This window comes from Syzygium oleosum, unplaced genomic scaffold, assembly GCF_021117445.2.
Source record: "Syzygium oleosum isolate NSW1041296 unplaced genomic scaffold, Sole_v2.1 Sole_v2.32, whole genome shotgun sequence".
NCBI classification, from domain to species: Eukaryota; Viridiplantae; Streptophyta; class Magnoliopsida; order Myrtales; family Myrtaceae; genus Syzygium; species Syzygium oleosum.
Window position 1 is genome coordinate 2,503,074 of NW_026607516.1, and position 11,399 is coordinate 2,514,472.

The 11,399-nt window shown below is 42.3% G+C and overlaps 1 protein-coding gene across 3 annotated transcripts; it reads left to right on the plus strand.

Moving 5' to 3' along the window:
* The first annotated feature begins 5,591 nt into the window (after positions 1-5,591).
* Positions 5,592-10,648, plus strand: LOC130134488 (U-box domain-containing protein 33-like). 3 transcript variants are annotated; one of them, XM_056304568.1, is made up of 9 exons: positions 5,593-6,312; positions 6,628-6,755; positions 6,979-7,100; positions 7,510-7,614; positions 8,055-8,179; positions 8,282-8,427; positions 8,577-8,681; positions 9,075-9,500; positions 9,715-10,648. In XM_056304568.1, the coding sequence occupies exons 1-9, from the start codon at positions 6,072-6,074 to the stop codon at positions 10,411-10,413; spliced, it is 2,097 nt and encodes a 698-aa protein (XP_056160543.1). In that variant the 5' UTR covers positions 5,593-6,071; the 3' UTR covers positions 10,414-10,648. The 3 variants fall into 3 exon arrangements, with proteins under 3 accessions (XP_056160544.1, XP_056160543.1, XP_056160542.1); XM_056304567.1 differs by having other exon boundaries at positions 8,055-8,427; XM_056304569.1 differs by lacking the exon at positions 8,577-8,681 and having other exon boundaries at positions 5,592-6,312; positions 8,055-8,427.
* The last annotated feature ends 751 nt before the right edge of the window (positions 10,649-11,399 follow it).

Sequence of the window (11,399 nt, forward strand, 5' to 3'; positions counted from 1 at the left end):
GTGACCCGCGTAAACGTACACGCCTCAGGTACACTGCGACCATTCATTACTTCCCACATCACTCGCCAGTGACCCGCGTAAACGTACACGCCTCAGGTACACTGCGACCAACACTCAGCCCGCACCAAATGCGACAGGCCTACATGATGGGAACCCGAGCTTATAATGCCTCGGTCCAATCCCGGTCTCACCCGAGCTGATCGTGCCTCGGACCGCACTCAATCATGCTCTTTCGAGCCTCAGCCTGTGCCAAATGCAACAGACCTACGTGATCGCTGCCCGAGTTTATGATACTCGGCTCGATCCCACCTCACTTTCTCATGCCATTGCCTCAAATTCCGTGCACACTTGCACCCCACACTTCACCACATCACCATTTTCACACAAAAACACATTCTCACGTAAAACAGTATTTTTCTTTGTTCAAATGTTTTCAAATCATTTTCAGTCCTTCACGGGATTTTCATAAAATTCCAAGATGGACCTAACGGCACCAATTACGCGTCAAACGACTCACCACAGCACAGTGTACAGTACACCCACAGCTCGTGAACAGTAATTTCTGCACAGCTCGTGAACAGTAATTTCTGCACAGCTCGTGAACAGTAATTTCTGCACTCAAACCATAAAATCACACTTCCGACTCTTCACGATACTTACATAAAACTCCGAGCCGGACTCAACGGGACCATTCTCGTACCCAATAGCACACCACAGCACACTAAACCCCAATTCACAGCATTGATCGGCCCCAAATTTTCCACCAAAATCCTCGAAATTCAAACCTAGGGCCCGTAATTCAACTTAGCCCGCAAAATCACAACAACCCGCGTCTATCTAAACCCGAAACAACCCGATCTACTAGGCGAGAGCTTAGATCACAACTTACCTCGTTCTAGACTCTCTCGGCTAGAACAAAAGCGGCGGTAAAACTTGAAATCCGACGAAGGCTTGCGGCGGCGGCGACAATCGGCGACGATCGGCGAGCGGCGGCTTGCGGCGGTGTCCACGGCGGCTAAGAGGGCCCACGGCCAGAGATGGAAAGAGAGAGAGAGTGTCACGGATGGGTGGGGATGAGGCGGTGAGGACAGCGGCTTGGGCGCGGCGGCGGTCCGGCGGACGTATGGACGGCGGCTTGGGGCGCGGCGGTGAACGGCGGAGGGAGAGGGAGAGTGATCGGTGGAGGGGGAGAGGTCTCACGGTGGAGGGGGGGAATTTCACGATGGGGGAGAGAGAAGAAATGAGGGGAGAGAAGAGAGAGAGAGAGAAGAATGGTCTAGACATGAATAGTAGCTTTGACCCAAAATATCTAGGGCACAAATGACCAAAATGCCCCTTGCCCCTAAAACTACCCTTTCTTTAATACTCAAGGGTAAAATGGTCCAATTCTCCGTTTCTTGCCCAAATCGAATTTTTCCGAAGGATTTAAGCGCACCAAAAATTCACACGTGTCACGTGCAACGTTGTCCTGGCGTTCCGTCGTGACTTCCTAATTTTCCGGTGTCCAATTTGGGCAAAATTTCAATAATTAAATTCTATTAAACGCAACTCGAGCATTTCTCGAGCTAACGGGCGGCTTGCTGGGGAAATTCGTGAAATCGACTCATGACTGATACTAAATCGAGTCACGTGCAAGTCCGTTCGGTACGTGACGACCTCGGTTGTCATTAAAATCGCAAAGATCAATCACTTGATCCGAGGGGTACGATCGTTCGGTATAATTTCGGAATCATTCGTCAAGTCGCTTCGTGGTCCAACGGAATCACCCGCGATCCACTACTAAGACGATGACGAACTGACCCCTAACTATCCTTGGATCGGCCAACAGTGGCTCAAAATATCACTTCCACGATTTAATGGTCGAAATCCATTCACGATCGAATTTTGTCTAGTCACGCAAATTTAATTCCCCTATTAGCCTTTCCCTAATGGTTAGCATTCCCAGGAATGATCAGTTCCGGGCGAGAATTTACTGCGAGCACATCTCATAAAACTCAATTATTCAATAAATTCCAATTGGTGGAATTTCGGAATGTCACATATCCTGTGTAACGCGTTTTAAAGCCGTGAGGGTCAGTGGGCCCAAAGCGGACAATATTACATAGTGTAGACCCGGGGTGTTACATCGGTCGTCCTATGTGGCACGGCCGGCTCTGACGTAGATAATTTTTAATAATATTTAATATTTTTCGAATTCTTTATTTTTAATTATTTTTCCTTTTGTTTCTTTTCTTTCTCTTTCTTTTTTTTTTTCTTTCCTTCTTCCCCTAGCCAGTCATCGGACCTCGGCGACTGGCCAGAGGCGAGGGCCGTCGAGGTTGACCTCACCGATCACTAGAGAGGCTTGCTATTGCCAAGCGGGTGAGGTCAACCTCGTTGGCCCTCGCCTCTAGCCGGTCAGCAAGGTTCGGCGATCGGCTAGAGAAAGAAGGGAAGAAAAAAAAAGAGAAAGAAAATAAATAAATAAATAATTAGAAAAATTATTAAAAATTATTAAAAAATATCTATGTCAGAGCCGGTCACGTTACGTAGGACGGCCATCATCCATGTTAGCGATTTCGGGCCAAAATTAGCCAGATGGACTGAATCGGCCTAAATGCAAAAGATTTAGTACTCCATTGGCAAAAAAAAATATTTAGAACTAAATTTGTATAATTGCAATGGATTTATAACTGTTTTGGTAATTCTCTCATTAAATCAAAAGTGACGATGTACAAGTGTGTGCGATGGATCTAGTAACCGGCATGAACTTTTCTTTGTCAAGAAGCATATCATAATGTCTTTTCTTTTTCTTTTTCTTTTTTGCAATGGCGTTTGACTTTTTGTCTCGAATATTCCCACGAGATTATTCATATATACCTCTCCGGATCCCCTTGCTTAGGAATCTCGTAGACTTAGCGAAGTAATAATTGACTCATGATGTCTGCCGAGGCCGGCATAGGATATGGTACACGTGTATACACCTCTTGGGAAGACGTTCGTGTCGATTTTTTTAATGACACAAAACCAGGAAACAGTCCATGCTTCTTAGGGGATTGCTCTCTGGTCTATCATTGTTGTTTCTTTTAGCCTAAACGAATATAAAAAGAAAAAGAAAAAGAGATGAACCTTGCTTTCGTAATTCCATCTACCAACGGTCGATTTAGTTGGACGTGGCTTCTTCTTTGAAGACCTGCGGACAATGTCCCCTTCATGCAATAGCACCCACTAAGGAAGTTTCGTAGAAATGAAACCTCAACTAGTTGAGAAAAATAAATGCTCCTAATACCAAACTCGATTAATCTGCCGACAAATTGCAAAATGACAAATGAAGTCAAAGTCATGGTTCTTTGGTTCCAAGTGGAGAAGTTGTCTTTGCATTTAATGCGGTCGTGGTTTTATTAGGACAAAGACCAACCACGATAGAGAGAAAAGTCCGATAATCTTTTCAGTCACCAGGAAATTCTAGGACGAAACCCGTCGTATTTCTCAGCTGGAAATCGAGGTTTCCACGAAGTTATCGGTTAGATATTCTTTGCCATGGTACGTGAAATTAAATGTAGTTGCCAATGAAACAATGGACGGAGTTAATTTCTACATGATAGCTTGTAAGTTGTGCTCATGATATTTAGTAGATTCATGTCCTCATCTATGTCGGGCCACAAATACTTGATCAACTATTTCTAGATCTAGCGATCGGCTTTCATTTTTTTTGTCCAACTAAAGAGTACGACCATAAATGAGGTGTCTTATATTGTTTTTTAAACTTGTTGATTATCAGTATAGCCTTGTTGCTCATATTCCATTAGACGAACCATCCTCCATTAAACATTTGTAATCTGATCAAGGCTTTGGTTGATTTAACAAACAACCATGGTCGTCCTCGGCGATGACCTTCAACTTTCCCAAGAAAATTAAACATTCCATCTAGTTAAATTAACATACGACGAATGAATCTAAATCATGTGAATCCACCACGTACAACTCATTGCTTAGAGAACAACTTTGCGGTCTTCCAAGAGGAGGCTATATTGAATTTATTACCTCTTTGGTATAGTCGGGTCAATAGATAACGGGGAACAAGATTCAGCATGAAGTCAATAGAAGGGTTCCTAGCTTTCCCCTTCTTTAGGCAAAATAAAAATTTATACTTCATAATACCATCCTCGAAAGTCAAGATAGAAACTTCAAACTTAGGCTTCAAGCTTGCCCTTCAATCCAAATCAAGCTTTGATAAGAGAGAGAGAGCTCCATTGCCACGATACGATGCTTCTGCATTAAGGAAGAAAACAATCGCACTCGCATCACACAACTGCACTTGACTAATACGTAAAACCATTTAAGATACAAATATCCATGCGAAGATTTGGGAATAATTTTTTCCATTATTATTATTTAAAACTTACAGTATTTTAATTGTTAATATCTTCATTAGAAAAATTAGTCACGCTTCTGACTTTTTTGTCGACTTCTTGCAAGTTGAGTGTTGTGCAGGGCAGAGAGCCAAGAAGATGAGGCCAACTTCTAGATTTTCAGCAGACATTTGCCGGGGGAATAAAAGATAATATAAGATGAGGCCAATTTCTTTGATTGGATTAAGGAAATTGATTCTAGAAGCTGGATGAGACATTTGACAAATGATCGAATGCCGTGAGAAGATAATCTTTTTCTCTTATCACGTCAATCGATTTCAATAACGGATGTTACCTAACGACAATTTTTTTCTTTTGAAATATTTTACAATGTTTTCTCTCCTTCGGGAAATATAAATGAATCTGCCCCACAAGATTAATTAATTGATTGATGGATGGAGACACAGAGTTCTCTGGTTAGCTGTGCCTAGGAGTCCAAAATGACAAACCCTAGCAGCTGTTTTCCAAGAAGCTGCTCCCTGGAAGGAATTCGGGCCAATGAATGTGCTCAAGATGACCGCCAAAAGCTTTGGAAAAGCTAAGCACTTGCGTCATCGGTGATGGACACTCCCCCGGCTGTGATCACTAAAAGCAGTACAAGGCACAGGCCTATGTTATTTTATGTTATATATACACCAAACTCGATGGATCACAACGAGAAATTGCTCACTCATTACCCGTGAAAAGAGAGTCTTCGTCGGTTTCATGTTAAGTACTGTACGGTCTACGTAAAGCTTTAGAACAAGCCATCTATTTATAACCTATGTTGCACCGGCATCGACACCGATACCGATATTAACATATGACACAACACGACACGTCATTTTTCGAAAAGTAAAGAATTCCGATACGTTGGGACACGTTATATATTAAACGTATATTTTTATATATACATGATAATTATCATTTTCTTAATTATTTTAATCAAATTAATTTGATACAAATTCACAAATAAATAAATAAAAAAATCAAATTAATTGATAAATTATTTATGACATATTTTATTATGTCATGTTATATAGTAAAAATTCCTTTGTTTGGCCATATATATTTTTCTCTTGGAGTACCCATTTTCGTTTTTATTTTCTGCCCGTCCTTTTTATTATTCCTCTTTCTCCATCAATTTTTTAAAGCTTTTAAGAAGCCATCTTCGTCCTTTTTATTAAGGACGGGCAGAAAGCTTTTATTATTCCTCTTTTTCCATGGAGTACTCTCTTGACTCTATCTCTCTCTCGTCTCTGCAACTGCAACAATCCCTCCTTCTCTCTCTTCCTCTCCTCCGATCAGATCTCCGACAGCTCTCGCCGCGGAAACTCCGTTTCGCTCAGCTCGCTCATCCATGACGCTCGGCTCGGGAGGATCGGGGGTCGTCGGTGAGTTCTCAAAACCCTTCCCGACCTAGATTCCCATATCCTCGCTCCCCGGGCAAATTCTCTCCGCCGATCCCGACCGTTCCCAGATCCCCCACCTCCCCCACAACACAGAACCTCACTTGAGACACTCCCCACTTATTGACTTCATTTTCGTTTCTCAGAGAATTCCCATGTCTCGCTTTCTGTTTCTCTCTCTCTCTCGTCTGCTCTCACTAGCTAGCCATATCCATTATAGACGCTGCAGAGTTTGTTCGCTTTGATTTTTTGTTAAGAGCCGTCCTCGTCTTCATACTTAGCACGTTCCAGTATGGCCATGGTCGATCGTATAATTACACTTCCCGAGTTCGGAGTCCCGGCCATCATGCCGAGCTTTCGCAGGATCGCACCTGAACTTGCGACGCCGGTGTTTGAAGACAAGATTTATATTGCAGCTGGGAAGGACGTGAAAGAGGGCAAAGCGAAGATTGTTTGGATGGTGCATCAATCAGGAGGCAATGTCAAGATCTGTATCATTCATATTCTAGTTCCTTCACAGACGATCCCCATGGGTAAGTCAACGTTTTTGCTTTGTTTTCTTTGCACATCAGCCACCATCGATTTTCGGTATCTTTTCTTGTTCTACGAGTTTCTGTTAACGGTAAAAATAAGAGCTTACCAAGCTCCCATGGATATAATACACGGATCTTCCATGATGGACAATCGATATGTGAATAAATTAAATTTCTCTTTGAGGGTTTTGCGATGTTGGACCATGTTGGATAATCCTATTGCTTTAACTTGCTCTATTATTGCCAATATTCGTTCTTTTTGCCGCGTTCTTTCGTGCAACGGATTAAAATAACTGCGCTTCCTTTGGTTTGCAGGAGGCCTAGGTGCCGGAATGCCCGCGAACTCGGCGAATGAGATAATGTTGAGAGAACACAGAGAAAGAGAGAGGACGAACATGCATAAAATCTTGGATACCTACCTGCGCGTTTGTGAACAAATGGGGGTATATTTACTTTCTGCTTCTTCTTCATCTAGATGATTAAATATCCTGGTCAATGACTTCTTAACAAAGTGCTAGCGAATCACACAAATATTAATCATCGTTAACCCTTGATATATGTTCTCGTGTGGCACAAGTTTACATGAATATATATAGATATATATAATTCTATATTTAGAGACGAGGATGATAACGAAGCAAAATTGTTTAACTTATTGGTTCATAGGTACCGGCAGAGAAAGAGTACATAGAATCGGACAGCATTCAAAAGGGAATTGTGGAGCTCATACGTTTGCACGGGATCAAAAAGCTCGTAATGGGTGCAGCAGCAGACAGACGCTATTCCAAGTACGTACAAGAACAAGAAGACACGCCCACATGGGCAGTGAACTTATTCATTCCAAAACTGTCCTCTTCACAACTATAAGGACAAGTTTGTTTGGATCCTTAATTACAAAATTAAACCAGATACTTATTTCTACGTTAATCCTTAAAATGTGCTGTACCCGACCTGTCTTTGAGGAATACTTTGTGGCGCTTTTCAAACACGATGTCTAGTTCGCCCCGAGTCCATCACAATACATAATGTAATATGAATCGTCTTACTTTCCAACTGAGTAAAATAATAAAATAAAAACTGGCGACATATCGTTTTGAGAATCTAAAGTCTCTCGTGTTGTGTTTTCAAACTTATGTTTAGTATTATATGAACTCAGACCAAATTAATTCACTATCTTCTATGGTTTCGAATTGGCAGGAAGATGACAGAAATCAAGTCCAAGAAAGCCATCTTCGTTCGCGAAAAAGCTGACATCTCTTGTCAAATTCGGTTTATCTGCGACGGTAACCTCATTCACGCAAGGTCGTCCTCTGACTATTTTACTTGTAAATTTGTCGCGTTCGAAATTATCGAATGCGCACATGAAGGTGTAGTGAAAATAAGATCTACAACAAATAATCAATTTGAAAAACAAATCAGCCGAAGATCCTGTTACAAAGTTGAATGCCATAGGATACCAAGAAGTTTAGTTTGGGATGATGCTGAGACAAACAATTGTATTCATGTTTTCCATTATGTCTTCTCTCTTTGAATAAGATGGCTAAATACTTGGGAAATATTGCACTGGGGGGCCTTGGTAACTACCAGTGTCCCTAGATCCGATAACTTATAATTGGCTCTTAACACAATAAATGAAATTTCGGAATGAACTTGAGTGTGACTAGGGATGTTCACGGGGGCGGAGTCATAGCAGACAATTTTTGCTTCACATCAAAGTTGTTTCCGACTCCTTGTCACAATAGGGAAGCTCAAACAGTTCAAGCCATCGTTGAAGTTCCTACTGATGCACCATCACCAACGACTCCAACCCCTGGAGCTGGAAAGTCGGTTCTCATTAAATCGCGATCAGCCACACAGCAGAGGAGTGGTATGCCGAAGTTGAGCAATCCATTTCAAAAGATTCTGAGAAGAGCGTTCTCCTCGAACGCTGACCAATGTGTAGTGATGCCAGTAGCTTCTCCCTCCCCAGATAGCACTCCTTCCGAGCAGCCTAATGCGGCAAGCATGCTGGAGAGTCAAGACATTCTCCAAGAACTTGCAACAAATCTTTCCCATCCTCCGCAGTTGATTCAGTCGGTCTATCATACCGGCCACTCATCACTTTCCAACACTCTGGTATGCTCAAAATAAGACAATCATTGTCGTTTTCATGTTCTCTAGCCAGGAGACCATGTCTCTAGCTTAAGTTGTCCTGTTTTGGAGCTAAGAATATCATATTCTTTGTCCTTTAAAGGAATATTGCAAAGTTTAGCTAATTGTAACAGGATATGGATGAAATCGGCATGCGTGAAGTGCTTGAGGGGGGAGTAACGACTTGTGCTGAAGCAGAAGTAGATATCATTGAAGGCGGGCGAAAGGATCCCAGGATGGTATAATTTTGATATATATCGACATCGACCTAGACCCCCTGATTTATTTAAATTTCTGATATTAAAAACGGAATATTTCTACTGATTTTGCTGAAGTCTGATTGTTGAGGACCATCCCGAACCCAATGGTATAATTGAAACAGATATAAAGCATGCATGATATAATTAAAATGAGGAAGAAAGATGATTTATTGACTTCTGGCAAAAGAAAAGAGATCATTTAAGTGGGGGTTCTGGCGGTGGGTTGCTGGGCTAGTCTCCCCCGAGGTATAGGCGCCCCGATTACCTGTGCGGGCTCGTCCCCAGGGAATGGTGGCGGATCCTCGGTTACCAAAAAAAAAAAAAAAAAAGAGAGATCATCTATTAAGTATAGTATTATGGGTAAATTTTCAGTTGGAGGAAGAACTTCAGAAGGTGAAGGATCAGCTAGACAAAGTGATGAAAGAGAAATTGCAGCTCGAGAGCCAATTCGCTGAGACTGACCAGAGCAGAAAGGAGTTGGAGCTGAAAAACATTGCGAACGATGAAATGTTGCAGACTTTTAGACAAGAGCGAGAGCGGTTGCAGATCGACCTCGAGAATGCACTCGAAAAGGCTGAGGAGGTGAGCAGAAGAAAAGGAGATTCCTCGGGCACAAAGTACTTCTCCGAGTTCTCCATGACCGAAATCAGGGAAGCTGTGCAGAACTTCGCCCCGTCCTTGAAGATCGGAGAAGGCGGCTGGGGGCGGGTGTATAGAGGTTTCCTTCGACATACGCTGGTGGCTATAAAGATCATGAAATTTCCTAGCATGCAAGGTTCACAAGAATTTCAACAGGAGGTAAGAATTCTCGTGTATCCTCTACTTGTTTTCATGTTTTCTCTAAATCAAATTAAGAATGATAAAAATGTATAAAGACTGGTTCATCACTAAGTAAATTTGTTTTCCACAATAATACCACTATGGCATCAGGAATTCACTGTAAAAGGACATTACTCACAGTGATCGAGAACATCATTGTTGATCATCGAACTCTTAATTGAATATCTCACAGGTGGATGTGTTGAGCAAGGTGAGGCATCCTAATCTCATCACGCTCATTGGCGCTTGTCCCAAGCCCTGCACTCTTGTTTACGAATATATACCAAACGGTAGCCTCGAAGACTGGCTCCACAGCAGCAACAGGGCGAAGCAGCTGCCGTGGCGAGCACGAATACGCATCGCCACGGAGCTCTGCTCTGTCCTGGCCTTCCTCCACTCTTACAAGCCTCACAGCATCGTCCATGGGGACGTCAAACCGGGGAACATCCTACTGGATGCACACCTCGTGAGCAAGCTCAGCGATTTCGGCATCTGTCGACTGCTGTCCGGCGGCGAGCGGTCGAGCAACAACACCACCGTCGTGTACCCGACCAACCCGAAAGGGACCTTCGGGTACATGGATCCCGAGTTCCTCGTCACGCAAGAGCTTACGAAGAAGTTCGACGTTTATTCTTTCGGGATTATACTGCTTGAGTTATTGACGAGGAGACCCGCCTTGGGAATAGCGAACGTAGTGCAAAGGGCAATTCGCGCAGGGACTTTGGAGGAAATCTTGGATCCATTGGCTGGAGATTGGCCCTATGAGCTGGCCAAGGAGTTGACTCATTTGGCTTTGAGATGCTGCGCGATGAGCAGAAGGGATAGGCCGGATCTCCGGTCAGACGTGTGGACGGTGTTCGAATCGGTCGGAGCTTCCTATCGATTAACCTAGACTCTTGAATACTCAGGAATTGAGCGATATACACATTTGGATGTGTACTTTGAACTTCATGTAATTTGACTTTCCGGGTCATGTGTGGCGGTCGACGGCGAGTACCGGCCAGTTTGTGTGTATGTACATACATAGGTCTTTTGCTACGTCATGTATTGAGTTATCTTGTTGAAAGTTCTTCCAGTATGTACCCACCATTGTTCTTATGAATAGATTTTTTCGTGTGCATCAAGTACATGGACAGTGAGTTGGGATTTTGCTTAATTATATGCAGAATCAGATCCACATATAGAGCAGCAAGCAAATTTAATGCCCTCTTATGCTGTTCAGTCCTATTAAATCCACTTCACTTCCATGAACAATTTCTCGTGGAAAATATACAATTCTCTGAATCTTTCCTATCCTTTACGTGCTAGACTTTCATTCTCTTCTTTCCACTTGAATTTCTATCTCTATGTTCTTGACTTTAGGGAATATTATGGCTAGTATTCTTCACCCACTTTCGTCTCCTCCATATTTAACCCTAAGAGTGTTGTCAATAGTTACATGTTAATATATTGTTGGAGCGGGCAAGTAAATTTCGCCTACCTAATCTTATGTTAAAGACGAAAATATGATTTAATGCTCTTATCATAGATTACTTATTTAATACCTATAAGCAGTCAATTCAAACAAAGGTCACGATATAATTCGAATGCCCATGCAGTAGGGGTGAGCGGTTTCATGTTCCTTACAGGTTCCTCATTTTTTGGAATCTGAAACCTACCCATTAGAACGTGGAACCTGGAACCTAAATTTTCAGGGTCTAACGGGTTTTTTTGTTTTTTTGTTTTTTAGTTAAACAAAACGAAAATGAACGCAACAATACTGAACAAACTTGTCATTCACCAAACAGAATACAAAATGCTAGTTTTCCTAGAATTACAGTTCAAATAAATACAATTAAAATGAGAAGTCATTGCATGAATCGATACACAATATAATTC